General features: G+C 36.1%; 1 protein-coding gene across 3 annotated transcripts in view; it reads left to right on the forward strand.

Annotated features, from left to right (window-relative positions):
• The window catches only part of dnm1a (dynamin 1a), a 52,596-nt gene extending 42,530 nt beyond the window's left edge, over positions 1-10,066 (forward strand). For 2 of the 3 annotated variants that reach the window (XR_009433819.1, XR_009433818.1), the window contains exons 16-19: positions 2,167-2,276; positions 3,051-3,185; positions 3,373-3,543; positions 4,437-4,576. Coding sequence is in view for 1 of the 3 variants with exons in the window: in XM_059549333.1 (XP_059405316.1) it covers positions 2,167-2,276; positions 3,051-3,162; positions 3,271-3,282; positions 3,373-3,543; positions 4,437-4,678; positions 5,597-5,803; positions 9,407-9,473 (921 nt within the window). In the remaining 2 variants the exon portion in view is untranslated. Of the gene's footprint in view, positions 1-2,166; positions 2,277-3,050; positions 3,186-3,270; positions 3,283-3,372; positions 3,544-4,436; positions 4,679-5,596; positions 5,804-9,406 lie in introns of those variants that run through there. The other variant, XM_059549333.1, reaches the window with a different exon arrangement.
• Positions 10,067-15,938: the final 5,872 nt, after the last annotated feature.

Here is a 15,938-nt window from a genome sequence, read left to right on the forward strand (position 1 = left end):
AAAATATTCTTATAAAATGATTGTGGGAATACAAAATATTATTTTACAAAACAAGAACAATGCCTTGTGAATCTGACTGCGTGTCTACAGCCGCAGGTTATTTAGATCCTCGTTTGATTGGCCTCTCAGTATCAGCGGACACTACTTCCTGTCTGGAATCACTGTGGGAGATCAGACGGATCAGTTTTCTGCTCTGAAACCAATTGCACCACGTTTCCAGAGATTCAAGGCTTTAAAGACCCAGAGGCGTTGAGACTTTACAAGAGCATATGGAGAATCATTCAGTGTGTGTGTGTGTGTGTGTTTATCGAGCTGGGGAGGTCAGAGGTCACAACTGATATACACTGATGTCTGACTTCTCACCCTCTGATGACTTCCATGCGTGTGTGTGTGTGTGTGAGTGTGAGTGTGTGTGTGTGTGAGTGTGACTGTGTGTGTGGTTAGTCGCAAGCGCTGTGGTCTGCTGCTCTGTATATATATGGCTCTGTGGGTCTTTTTTTTCTCCTTTTATTTATTTTAGTGTTTATTTATTTTTTGCTGGGTCACTTTTCATCCTTCAATACATAAATGAATAAATATAATTTTAAAAAGAAATGAAGAAAATTAACATAGTTTTGAGTTATTTCATTAACCTTTACTTTGTTGGCACTAATGCTTGACAAAAGAGAAACAAAACGATTGTCAAACCATTTCATATCACCAACATTTTTATAGGTTAAATATAGTTACATATAGTTTCTTAACCTGTTAGAATTTTAGGAATATAATTAATTTAATCCATTTTGGAGTAAGGCTGTAACATAACAAAATATTGGAAAAAGTGAAGCACTGTGATAAGCTACTTTCCAGATATATTTAATTATAATGTACATGTTTTGGTTTGTGGCTAGTGAGTAAATTTAAAAAAAAATGTAAATTTGTACTTTATTTTTTTTTAAAGAAACAATTCATCTGAAAAGCACCATTGTGTCGTTGAGGACTGAATGTTCACTTTTCTCTGCATTGTTCCTTTAAGAGCGCAGACATGATCTTTCTATCATCTCTGTTTGCTCTTTTCCCTGCACTCGTCTCTCTCATATAATCCTTCTCCCAGAAGATCCGCCTCCCTCCTCTCCTCTCCTCAAGCCTCTCTTCCCAAAATCTGGCTGAGGAGAAGGAAAAGTGTGACTCACTGAGCGGCTGCGAGTGTGTGTGTGTGTGTGTGTGTGTGTGGAAGATACGGTATGTTTTATATCTGATGAGCATCAGTTCCAGCTGGCATGAGCACCTGATCGAGCGGACACACGTTAAACACTCGGAAAACCCTTGACATTCGTGGAAACACAAAATAAAAGAAAATCCCAAATGTGATCGCATTAAATCCTGCAGTTTCAGAAGAGCTCTCAATGTCTCAAACTGTGCTCAGATTCCCCAGAGTCTCAATATGAACTCAAACTCAAAATTCCAATATAGTTTTTTATAGATTTTTATTTTAGCTTTAGTTTTTTTTGTACTTCAGCTTAAACAAAATAAAAATGAGAAATGTTGCCTTCACTAGATGATTCTTGTTCTTTTACATTATTATATTATTTTACATTTTATTTTATTTAAAGCCAATTATTATTATTTTTTATTTATTTTTTAGTTTTAGTTAATGTTTTCAACAGGCTTATTATCATTAAGTATTTTTATCTATGTAATTTAAGGACGGAAAAAAAGCTACAACATCTCATGAGCACCAATCAGAAATCTCTCTACCGCGGGAAGCATCACGTGTCCTGTTCTTTTTTCGTCCGCTCCAGCTGGCCGGTGTGTTTTTACGGGCGTTACGGCAGGGCGCGGTGCTCGCTCTGGTGGGCAGGGGAATATATGGGGCCGGGCCCCGGGCTCTGGGCCCCTGACGGCCAGCCAGGCGGCTGTGGTGCACCAGTCAGCTTTCAGACTACACCATCAACCATCCGCCCTGACGGTTTATTTTAGCTCTGACGGCTCTAATCAGTTCCAGCCGCATGTGGCGGAGGCTAAAATCACTCTGCTCAATATATATATATATATATATATATATATATATATGTACACAGTTCTCTCTCTCTCACACACACACTCACACACACGCTCACAGTCAGCATGTGAAAGGCGCTGAACACACTTCATTAATCTCAGGAAACTCTGTTCTGCCCCCCGCAGGAGAAAGAGAAGAAGTACATGCTACAGGTGGACAATCTGAAGCTCAGAGACGTGGAGAAGGGCTTCATGTCCAGCAAACACATCTTTGCCCTGTTCAACACTGAGCAAAGGTCAGAGGTCATAATCCTTAATTATGATCGAAAAAAAAAAAAGCTTAACATTTGTCATGTACATAGTAAACCAGGATTTTCATTGGGAACAAAATGAATAATATTGAAAAAACGTTCAAGACGTTTAAACAAAGTGATTTCAATGATGGATGAAGATATTTTTTAAATATATATTTTTTCTTTGGAATAACATGCACTGATGAATTAATCACAGAATGATCAGAGTTTGCAATTTCAATAAGCTTGTTTTATTATTGTAAAGCCTGAAATATAAAGTAAAAGCCATTTTATAATGTAACAGTTTATTGAAACTTTTAACTTTTCTTTTTTTTTTCTTTAAATGTTTGTGTTTTTTTGTTGGGTATCATATTTGATCATCAGGCTTTTCTGGCTCATATTGTCTGATACAGTGAGAATATGTATAAAAAAAAAAGAAAAGAAAAGAACAGCTCCATTTTATTCAGAGACTCAAACTGAGCAAAAATATGAATTTGGTGCAGATGCCGATATTTATGATATCCCGCTGCTTGTGATGTAAATCAAAGAGATCTTTCTAACAGTAGAGCAGATCTAAATATCGCTCTATATCTCCAGTAATGTGTCGAGATGTAAATGATCCGCACATATAACACAGTGATGGAGAGCTGAAGAAATTAAGGCTCCTCAGAAGATGTGAGATGTTCTGGAGGCTTGTGAAGATCATTCCTCCTTCTGGAAACAAACGCTCCTCAAAAGATTTTAAAGTCTAATCTAATGCATGTAATGCCATGACAGGAACGTGTATAAGGACTACCGTCAGCTGGAGCTGGCCTGTGAGACTCAGGAGGATGTGGACGGGTGGAAAGCGTCATTCATGCGTGCCGGCGTCTATCCTGAGCGCGTGGTGGTGTGTGTTCAGATTCATCAGATGTGAGTACGAATGAATACATAGAACTGATGCAACTCAAAATGCTTTTCTCTCTCTCTCACGCTGCGTCCCGTGGCGTCACTCTAGGAGAAGGAAAAGGTACAAGCTTTGAATAGCGTTTGGATTTTTTATGAATCTCTGCATTGCTGTCTCCTGTGTTTGTGTGATTGTGTCTGTGTTTGTCTGTAGAGCGACGCTGGAGACGAGAATGGGTCGGACAACTTCATGCACTCCATGGACCCTCAGCTGGAGAGGCAGGTGGAGACCATCCGAAACCTGGTGGACTCCTACATGAGCATCGTCAACAAGACTGTACGAGACCTGATGCCCAAGACCATCATGCATCTGATGATCAGTAATGTAAGCTGCTCTGTAGCAGAGATGCTCAAGTGGTGAAAGGTTGTTACTTCAAACCCCACAAGGGTTGATTCATTAAATATCCACAACTAAGACAGTCCTATATGAGCCCCTGCAGTACAAAAGCAGTCATCAGTAGCACAGGTATATTTGGAGCAATAGACAACAATACATGTATGTATACTAAGTATGGGCCAAAATTACAAATTTTTCTTTTATGCCAAAAATCATTAGGATATTAATTAAAGATCATGTTCCATGAATGTATTTTGTAAATTACCTACCATAAATATATCAAAACTTAATGTTTGATTAGTAATATGCATTGCTAAAAACTTCATCTGAACAACTTTAAAGATGATTTTCTCAATATTTAGATTTTTTTGCTCCCTCAGATTCCAGATTTACAAATAGTTGTATCTCAGACAAATATTGTCCTCCGAACAAACCACACATCACTGGAGAGATCATTTATTCAGCTTCAGATGATGCATTTATTTTGGACACACTTTTTTACATACTTCACTGGATCACTGGATTGCATTATATGTTTGGATCATCTTCCTAGGACATAAAATTGGAGATATAGACTGACCACTGATATTGAGATCATTTTATGTCAGTATCTGCTGTACTGTTATAAAGATCATCAAGATCAAAATTTCATTATATCGGCTAAATATCAGTCTCTGAATAAAACTGAGCTGTTTTGTCCTCCGTATTCTCACTGTATTAGACAGTATGAGCCATAAAAACCTGAAGGATCAAGTATGATACTCAAAAAAAAGACACACACACAAATGCACACTTCTAGACTTCCCTAAATTTGAAAAACTGAGATTTCGCTGACTATCATCCTGAAGAACACTGTTGTGAGTGAGTGTGTTGTGTCTCAGACGAAGGAGTTCATCAATGCGGAGCTGCTGGCTCAGCTGTACTCGTGTGGAGATCAGAACACGCTGATGGAGGAGTCAGCCGAACAAGCGCAGCGGCGAGATGAGATGCTACGCATGTACCACGCGCTCAGAGAAGCACTGAGCATCATCGGGGACATCAGCACCACCACCATCACCACCTCTCTGCCTCCACCTGTGGACGACTCCTGGCTCCAGGTGCAGCGCACGGGCTCCGGAGGACGGTGCGTTCAGAGGACAGACACACAGATAAACTGATGGACTAATCCAGGAAATTATGACTTCAGTGGGGAATGAATGTCTTGATCGAGAGATAGGTCTTCAAAATGTCACTGAGAATTTTAAATGCTCAACACTTTATTTGTAATCATAATTTTAACTTAATAAATAGCTTTTCTTTTATTATTTATTATTTAAGATATTTTGGTAAAAAAAAAAAAAAAATAGCAAATCCTTCAGATCTCCAAAATCATCACAGTGAAATAAGTAAAAGTTGTAAAAGGTTATGAAGTATAATAACACCCTATAATGGAATAAATATAATTAGCCTATAAGCTATTATAATTTAATTTTAAGTTGTAAATCATAATAATTCTTATATTTATAATTTATTAAAGTAGTAAACGTTCATAAAGTACAATAATATCCTATACCAAAATAAATATATACTTTAAATACTTTATTATAAACCATAATAATAATTATTATTTATATACAGCTCTTACAGATACATTGTGTACTTAATTTACTCTTCCTGTTTGGGTAAATGCTAGGCTCATGAATATTAATCGTTATGTTCTGAACTTCTTTGAGAGGACAGTTCAGTTAGGTTCCATGGCAATGTGAGCAGAAACTCATTAATATTCATGAGCTCGGCCTTACGTCATGATGTCAGAACCAGCCACCTCAATCAGTTTAAAACAACTGATATCTATTAATACACTACAAATTCTTAGTAACAGAATGGTATAGTAGCGCCACCTGCTGTTGCAGTGTGAAATGAGCAATCCGGCCACCACAAAAACATGAGATGCCTAAAATTAAATATGTAATTAGCTAATATCTGATTAATCACTGCCTTTGTTGCGCTTTACATTTTATTAGAAAAAATGTAATAAGAAGAAACAATATTTCTCTGTTAGGTCTCCGGCGGCCAGCCCGACCCCTCAGAGACGGGCCCCTCCTCCGGGACCTCCTGCACGCCCAGGTTCTCGTGGCTCGGCCCCAGGGCCCCCTGCAGCCGGAGGGCCACCAGTTCCCTCTCGCCCGGGAGCCTCTCCGGACCCCTTCGGCGCCCCCCCCCCCCAGGTCCCGTCCCGGCCTAACCGTGCTCCACCCGGCGTGCCCAGGTGACACTCTATTACCTCAGACAGTAGAAACTGCTAATTAAACGATGTATATGTGCTGGAAAACAATCATAATGCACTCAGATTGAGGCATACAAATGTGTTATTTCTGCAGTGCTAGCACCAAATGGAGTAGCGAACAGCAGGTATATATGTTTGTCCAACCAATGGAAGACAGACAATTCTGTCTGGTGTCGCTAGAGCAGCAGGAATCATACACAGTGTCCATGAAACATTCAGAAACGCTCAAAGAATACTATCTTTCTAGTCTTGCAGTCTAATAATAAGATGTGTTTGCTGTTAGCCGTGGAATGTGAGACTCTTTCGCTGGAGTAAGTGCAGTGGTGTGGGTGAGTTAACCGTCACCATACCAGTGTTTAAACCATAAGCAGCCATCACTGAAACTCAGCTCAATGTTTATCAAAGTATCATCAGATCAGATTCAGATATGCACAGTCAGGCGTGCTGCTTTTATCGCCTATGATCGCTCAAACATTACAGATTTAAACCATTAGATGCACTGTGTGTTCTCTGTAGAGCTGGGTGATATAACAAACATTCACAATGAGTTTAACACTGTGAATATTTTGACAAATATTCTTGTTTTTTCAAAGATTGGATCATTAGACTAGATTCAGGATTCTTCCTTTTCTCGTGACAGAAATATCTGGATGGCATTTTTCATATATTACAATATTTTAGCATAAATACACTACCATTCGAAAGTTTTGGGAGCAATTTTTAATGTCTATGAAAGTCTCTTATGCTTCCCATGTTGAAATATTATTACTATTTTAAAAAACTGTTCTATGTGAATATATTAAATTAAAGTGTAATGTATTTCTGTGATGCTCCGCTGTATTTTCAGCATCATTCCTCCAGTCTTCAGTGACACAGTGTCTTCAGAAATCAGAATAATATGATGATTTACTGCTCGAGAAACATTTCTAATTATTATCAATGTTGAACACAGTTGTGTTGCACAATATTTTTGTGGAAACTGTGACAAATTAAATTTTTCAGGATTCACAAATGATTAGAAAGGTCAAAAGGACAACATTTATTTTAAATTGTAACATTATAAATAATGTTCTTGATGTCACTTTTGATCCATTTACTGCCTCCTTGGAAAAAGAATTATCATTAAAAAATATTTTAAATAGTTGTTTAAGTAAAGAAGTTTTATATTTTAAAAACATAAAAATGTAAAAATTCAAATTTGTAAAAATTTATAAAAATTTATAAAAAAAACATAAAAATTTGTAGTGAATCTGTAGTAAATTTAAGTAATCATTTATTTCAGAAAATATCGTGCATACCCTAAATTTAAATGGTACTTAATATACATGTATGTATAAAAATAAATTACAAACTTACAGACTGATTAAATATCTTTTCCCTGTTTACATCTGGTATTTAGCACTGTGCATCTTGCCTACGATTGTTTAAATGAAATGATGGTACATCAAAACATCATCAAAGGGCTTATAAATCTAATTAATTTGAACGCTTTAACTATATCACCCAGCTCTGACAGTCAGCAGCATATCTCATGAATGAATGTCTGGATCACGCCGGCACACTTCAGACGCTTTACTAACTGTCCACAGGACGGCCGGAGGGATGTTTCTGCTTCAGTTTTGTTTTCATTGCTGAATTTGTTCTCTGTTGCGTGTGATTTGACTCTTTCTAACACTAACAGAAAGTGCTTGCATCCTGGCAGCAACACACACACACACACACACACACATCCCAGCAGTCACTCACACACCTTTCATTCTGACCCGAAATAAATCCTAATTTCAACGCTGAAGTCCCTGATAAATTAAATATGCAAATGCACATGATTTGCAAAACCTCTGAACTTAAAAAAAAAATCCATAATGGCTTAAGATGATTCTGACATATTGTGGATGCTTTGAAATTCATAATTGGCTGTTAAATCCTCAGACAGAGGTTTTGGACGTCAGTCTCTGGTTAGCTTGGATTGGAGAAGTGTTGATGTTTCTGTCTCCTCCATGTTAACTGTGTGTGTCTCGCTCATCCTTCTCTTGCTCCTCCCATCGCTCTGGCTCCGCCCCTCCTGCTGATATTGATCATTTTTCACAGAATTACAATCAGTGACCAATGAGGACTAACACTTCTGGTACGTCTGTGGTTCTCTCTTGCCATTCCCCGTCCCTCTGCATGACCCACTGTCTCTGAGACCCTCGCACACACACATACAACAGTCCAGAGGTGATCTATTGGGACGCTTTTAATTGACATTAGACATAAACACTTTCAATGGGAATGTTCTGGTTAAATGCAACCAAAGCTCTGAGACATGCAGTTGGCTTTCTATTGACAGACTCAGGGATGAGTCAGTTACAGTATTATCTGGGGTAAATCAACAGCATGTCATGTTCTTCTACATGTTTATAGCAGATCTAAATTACTGAATGTGAAAATCTTTCCGACAGCCAATCACATCTTTTCCCAGCTTGCATCTCATTTTCTGATTGGTGATTTTTTTTTTGATGGACAGCAGGTCTCAGAACAGACTCTGTAATGTGCAAACATTACACCAGTTCTCTGAATGTGTGCATCAGGTTGATTTGGTTTCAGTTTTATTTCATTTATTAAGATCTGAAAAGCCTTTCCTTCTGCAATCCTGTGCACTTGTTTAATTTCAGTTTTGCCCTCGTTATTTATGATCCTTTTTTATAAAAAACCACTACAAACATCCAGTCAAATGCTGCACATGTGACCTTTTGGGTGAAACTGAACAGTGGGGTCAAAGGTGAAGTGTCCATGTTGTTTGTCTCTTCATGGCATCTCATTCTGTCATGGTGTGATCTCTGAATGCTGTTTAACATGTTTCAAAACATGTCTCTGTCTGCACAGGATCAATATTGATCAAACCGTTTTATTTTTTGTTGTTTTTAATAAACAAACAAATAAACAATAATTTATAACATTTGTATTCAATGAAAAGTATTAATATTATTAAATTATTATTAGATATTTTATTATTAGATATTGAACTATTATTTAATTGATTTCTTGATTTTGTTTAATGTCAAAAATGCTGTTTTGCTTTTTTAAATAAATATATTAATCTTTTTTTATTTAATAAAAAGTATAATTTGTATTATTAAATAATGGTTAGTATATATATATATATATATATATATATATATATATATATATATATATATATATATATATATATATATATACACACACACACACATTTAGTTATTTCTTGCAGAATTTATTTTATCACCATTAAACCTAATAAACCCTAACCCTAATAAAGTTTGAATTTATTTTAAATACATTCTATTAAAAAGTTATTAATATTATGATAAGACATATCTGATTCATAACAATGGCAAAACTATGAGATTAAATATCCTGAATGATGCTGCTTTCAGTAATTTACTGTATTTTACTTTCATGAACTCTAATGAGAGAAAATTACTCAGTGCAAAATATTTATACTTTCTCATGTGAACGAAATTTTCACATTTAATGAACATAATTTTGTGGATGTTTGCTGTGTGCGTGTGTGTGTGTGTGTGTGTGTTACTCATCCATCTTCTCTCTGTGTTTCCATGGCAGCCGACGACCCCCAGCATCACCTACTCGACCCAACCGACCCACAGACTCCTCCCTCTTAGACTATTAGCCCCTCCCAAACCTCGTGACAGACAGCGAGGACAGACACGGACAGACAGACATGCCCACTCCACCAGAACTCCTCCCCTTCCTGCTCCTCAACTCACACACATCATACAACTCTACAACCCTCTGTCACAGTTTAACCTTTCATTTTATAAAGTTCTGTCATCGTCAGACCAAAATTTAGAAAAGGAAACAAACTTGAGGAATATTGACTATCTTGAGAGCTGGAAGGTTGGAAGCCCTTATTTAGGAAACGTAGATCTACAACACGACATTTTTATGAACTTAAACTCTTTGACAGCTGGTTGATGAGTTTAACATCACTGTTTATCCTCCTTAACTTAAAGAATGAGCTTGACTAGAAAAGTTAGATGAATGAGCACAGGGTTTGATAAATGCATTTCTTCTTCTTTCTGTATCTCTAAGCTTCTTTTGGCTCTCAAATGCTTGATTTCCTGCTGTTTAAGGATGCATTATCTCTCCAAAGTGTGATCTGGAGTCTCGTGATAACTGCATCTTCTGGAATGAGCTTGTGTGCATCTGTATTTCTGTTCATTACTTTGGCTCTTCTTGTTTTTGTTTCGTATGTGTGTTTGGCTGCAGTGGTCCCTGAGCTCACGGGCCAGAAGACGACACCGACTCCCCGAAGGGTAATACACTTTCCCATAGTTCCACAGTCATTAATACACATGAGTCTTTCCCTCTCTGAATCACGAGTCTCTTACTGTATGTAGGCAGAGAAAGTCACTGACGGAAATGTTGCACACAAAGAATGGACAAAGTTTATATCTAGATTTAAACATTCTAAAAAAAGTTTAAATCTAGACAATCTAAGTCAACAATAAAATAACTTGCACTTAAGCCACAATTAAATGTCTAAATGTCATGACATTCGATAGTGACAGAGTTTTTCACATGGGTGTTATGAGGAAAACACAACTGATTCAAATGAATCATATGGTTCATAAAATGATTCACTTTTTCGCAGTGCACGCTGGCGACACCTGCTGGTCGAAACCATGTAAATACATTATTTCAATATTTTTTATGTGTAATGTTACTCAATTAATATTTAATAATTTGTAAACTAACGTATATTTAATTAAGTATGTGTATATTTTGTATTCTATTATTAATTTATAACAAAGTTTGATCAGGCTTATTATTCTGTACATACGTCATCAACGGTGATTTTAAATGATAAAGCTGACCCTAGATCAGTAAAATATGTCACACTGGTTCATGTGTTCACCGAGATCTTTCATCGACACTTCGAAACGTTCGTAACGTAGTAACGTTAGTGTTTTGAAAGCGCTCATCACTAAAACAAAACACCTCCGAGTTTAAACTAGTCTAAACCAGCTTTTAAAATCACTAAACACTTTGTTTGACAGTTGATAATGTTGTTTGCTGCACAGCGGCAGATAATAATCCGAGTCTTACCTGTTGTCGAATCGAGACAAGCCCCTAATGTTTCCTTATTTGACATTTAAACCGGACTTACGCAGAAAACACACATGTTCGCGTGCGCTCCATCGTCTCTGAGGTAATTCCAACTTAAAACAAACAAAAATGTCAATTAAAAGTTTAATTGTCACCCTAAAAACAAAAATCATCTGACAGCATTTTTAACCGAACAATAACCGTTTGAGACGCAAGATGGCGCCAAATTTGAAACGCGGCAAAGCGGGACAGCGGAGTGATACAAGACGCGTGACGATTGAAAATAAAATGTTTTTGTTGAAGGTTACAGTGAAATATATTTTTGTTGCACTGTATATGTTAAAATTGTATTATTGTAATGGAATCATTAAATAATAATAAATGAGCGCTGATTATTCAGCATATTAAATAACGTGATTGACCAACCAAAATTAAGTATTCTAGAGCGAGAGTACTAGGAAAATAAATATGATCGAAAATAAGATTTAAAATGTATTATTTTTACTAAAATAATAAAGTTAGTAAAAAAAAATGATATAATGTAAGTATATACTTACTTACAGAATAACGTTTTACACATTTTTTGGTATTAATTTTAAGTCTTTATACATGTTAACATACAGTCGACTTTTAAAAAATTAGGGATTCCAAAATAATCTGAAAAGTTTTAAAAAGCTAATCAATTTGATAAAATGATTGACATTTAGACATTTTAGGCGTGACTTTAGTGTACAAATACTTTGTGTGGCAACAATATTACATTTCTTCTTGATTCTTAATAGATAAGATCTGAATTATTGTGTGATACTGAAATGTATTGTATTAATGGAAGTTATGTAGAGGTTTGAATTTGGTAAAGAGGACTCGTGGGGTTTGTCTTCTCTCTGTGTGACTCTGAGGACAGTTTCGATGCTCACTCTGTCTTTTCTTCTTCTCTGCTTTCATGCTCAGCCGGTCAAACACAGGTGACCCTTCTCGCCCCTTTTCTCCACGCGACCCTTAGCATCATTTCTTCTTTTGTTCCTCCCCGTCAAGTAAAAAAACCCAAACCCACCAGCACAAGAGAAACCTTCCAGATGTTTCCAGCATCCTCGGATTGAGAAACCAGTTTGAAGCTCATTGTGGAGATCAGTATCACGACCATCAAACCTTCAAGAAACTCGTTAAAGGGATAGTTCACCCTCGTGTCGATTCCAATCAGTTTTCCTTTTTCCGTGGAACACAAAAGATAATATTCTGAAGCACTAAACAGTTTCGGGTCCCATTGACTTCTATAGTTTGGACAAACAGTACTGTGAAACTCAATGGGACCCGAAACTATTTGCTCTTCAAAATATATTTTTGTATATATCTGTTCCACAGCCATTTATTCCCCACACTGCAAACAATCCTTATTTTAGTCCATTTTTCCAGTTAAAAGGAGGTTCAGCTACCGGAAACCCTGAAAAATGCACTAAAGTAGGGATGTTCTTGCAGTGCAAACCTTGTGGCGATGTAAACTACGAGGACGTGTGTTCACTCTCAGTGATTGTGCTCAGAAATCATTCATTCATCAGTGAATCTGAGCCTTCGGTGGGGCTGGATTGAATTAGAGAGTGTCACTTTAAATACAAAAGTGCTGTTTTAGGGTGAACACACGTCCTCGAGCTGAACAAGATGCTTGTGTGTTTACAAATGAGTCAATAACGAGTAGAGACTGATGCTGAAGACTGTTGAATGATCATGTCCAGATGGTTTTCCACACACAGGCTATGTTTGGAATTTAATACTTGCTCACTGTATATCCTTACTATACAGTATACACTGCTTACTGTTTTTAACACATAGCATGTGGAAGTGCACTATTCAATGCTAAACAGTAGTATGCAACATTGTCGGCTCGTTGCATGTTTAAATTTAGTTCTTTTTGCATTTTTAAGTCTGATAAATTTGCTAATTTTTGCAAACGTAGTCTGTAATTTGGGTGTTCATACAGATCATATGCACACTGTGAATGGTGTGTATACTATACACGGCAGTAATAATAACAGAAGTATGATATTCTGAACATAGCTGCATATGATTGAAGGTGCTGTAAGCTATTTTTATTGATTCCACCGCATCAATCAAGCCACAAACGATTTTGTATCAGATTAAAAATTTGGATATTATAAATAGTTTAAAGCACCTTTGATCGCCACCAATGGACATTTTTCATGTGTGCTGAAAAACTGTCCTGTGCATTGAGATTATGCAAATGTTTCTCAAGTCTGATTTTATTGTCTGTAATTTAAGATCTCAAGATGGTCTATGCATAGAAATCATTCCAGTTTGTTCAGTGAATCTGTCGTTTGTTGTAATAATTCTAAAGATTATAAAGTCTGTGTTGCTGATCGTTGATGTTGTGGCATGAGCAGACAGTTTCATCTGTACCATATATCAATAATATGTTTCTGTCTTCAACATGCACACCAAATCTTCCCAGAATCCACTGGGAGGTCTTAGTGAGACCCACTAAACAGAAAATATTTACAGTTATTTAAGAGTTTGTCATGGATATACTGTATCTTAAGTGAGTCCTGTGTCTTTGTGGTGCATTTATGCAAATTGTGCTTCCACTGTTTAGAGACTAGTCCACATGTATGATTACTGAATATTAAATTATTATGGGTAAATCAAGCAGACCTCTTTCTGTGTTTGGACAGAAAGGTGTTATGATACTGAGTGTGTAACGTGTGAATGAATGTGTGTGTGTGTGTGTGTGTAACGTGTTCTGCTTGGACGAGTTTGTCAAGCTGGACTTTGTCAACATTAAACTTCAGTGTACTGAAATGTTGTTTTCTGTCATTTTTCTTGTCTTCTGAGAACTTAAAAGATAGTTTAGCATACAATTCAAATATGAAATGAAATGCTGTGTCGATGTGTTTCTATGGAAGGTCATTTCCGTCACATAAGAAAAAAAAATGATTTGGTAAAAACCACAATTATGACCTAAAAAGTCTAAATTGTTACCGATTGCAGTTATGACAATCATAATTATGAGGTGCATTAAACTTATACTAGTAACTTGAGTTCGTATTCCATAATTATAACTTAGTGTCATTTTTGACTTTTAACTTCAAATAGATTAACATCATATCACAATCATGCCTTTTATCTCATAACGATAACTTTGTATGTCTTTTTTTTCCACGACTGTTAAACTCAATTATGAGAATCAAAATTGACACAGAGTCATAATTATGAAACGGGTCAAAATTATGAAATAAAAAGGCAAAACAGTTGTCATGATTTTTTGACTTGTCTTAACATAATTATATGAAAAAACGAAATTATGACAAAATAACAATTACGAGATACCAAGTCACAGTTATGAGATTATAAATCAATTATATACTAATAGAATTATAGATCTAAAATTATGACATACTATTCTGTAATTGAGATGAACTTAAAAAAAAAATGATTTTGAGGTTGTCAAAACTTAAATCAAATCATAACTGAACAAGTCAAAATTGACTTAGTCATAATTATATAAAGTCGAAATTATGACAGTCCTAATTATTACACAAAAAGTCAGAATTATCACACTTAGGAGATAAAGTTGTTTATGCATGAGTCATAATTATGAAATGGTCCAAATTAAATAATTTAAATTAAGATTCAGAATGATGACATTGAGAAAAATCTAAATTAACAAGTATGATTATGGGATGGTAAATTATAATGAATAACCAATATGGTAAATTATAATTATGAAATAAAGAGATTATGAGATTAAGTCATAATTATAGGATAGAAAAAAAAAGTCACAATAATGATAAATTATAAAATGAAAATAGAACAAAAAGACAAAACTGTCAATCAGTATATAAATGTCAACTTTTATGGCATAATTATAACATTGTTACTTAGAATTGATCAAAGCATGTTTTTTAATCTCATGTGGAAACATTCAAAAACATTCAAAGGGTTTAAACAGTACATCACATCCAACAAATACCTGAACCCATGTGTTTCATCTCATCCTCGACACAGAACGATTCCCAAATCATCAACTTCAGACATAATCCGGGCTTGATTTTGCTCAATCGGGTTTATTTAGGAGGAAAATCAACACAGAAGTATTTCTGCACAAACTACTCATTATTCCTTCATTGTGTTCATCCACCAGTCTAAAATAAAACAGATTAGTGTGTAATTATCCCAAATAAATAGAATTCTCCTTTAGTTCAGCCGCAGTATGAAACCACACAAACATCACGTCTTCTCTAGATTCATCCGAGTCTTCGGCAGGCAAACCTCAGTCAATATATAGTATGATACACAGTTACACTATTTACACCTCTGTTACATGTTTCTGCAAAACAATCGACGTCTGATTAAAGCCCACGGCCCAAAATATCACTGGAAAATATGTGCATACATGGAGAGCGCAGATAGAAATGATGCAGAAAGTGCATCAGGATGAAAACTCCAGTTCTTCAGGTGAATACAGACACAGAAATGCTGTCTGAATAATGCATTAGAGAGCAATGCACAATGTATTCTACTTCAGAACTGGTTGAATGTTTTCGTAAGTACCTGTAGATTCATATGCATACACTTCTAAAGAGCATAACGCATGTAAAATGCATCCCACTCTTTAAAGGTGTAGCTGCGATTACATTTATTTACAAAAACACACAACTGCAAGACATGAAGAAGAGCTTTATCTTCAGAGAAAGTGTTGCCAAATCTGATGAGAGTTTCTGATGGTTGAGGACGTTTCAAAGCTCAAGGAATTATTACAAATCGTTCTCTCTAATAGATGTACAGCTCTCATAATAACTCTTATCATTCATGCCACACACAAACGCCACTCCAAACTTTTCGGCTGACGGACCACAAACAATCGCCAACATCTCAGGCGGTCTGGAAAAAACACAAGGTGCTTTCCATAAATCCCAATTAGAACACAGTTTGTGTGTCTACTGAACACTTTCGGCTCTAGCCTACAATGTGATGCACAAAGCACGTACAGATCGGATGATTCATTTGTAAAGAT

Source organism: Carassius carassius, chromosome 5, assembly GCF_963082965.1.
Source record: "Carassius carassius chromosome 5, fCarCar2.1, whole genome shotgun sequence".
NCBI classification, from domain to species: Eukaryota; Metazoa; Chordata; class Actinopteri; order Cypriniformes; family Cyprinidae; genus Carassius; species Carassius carassius.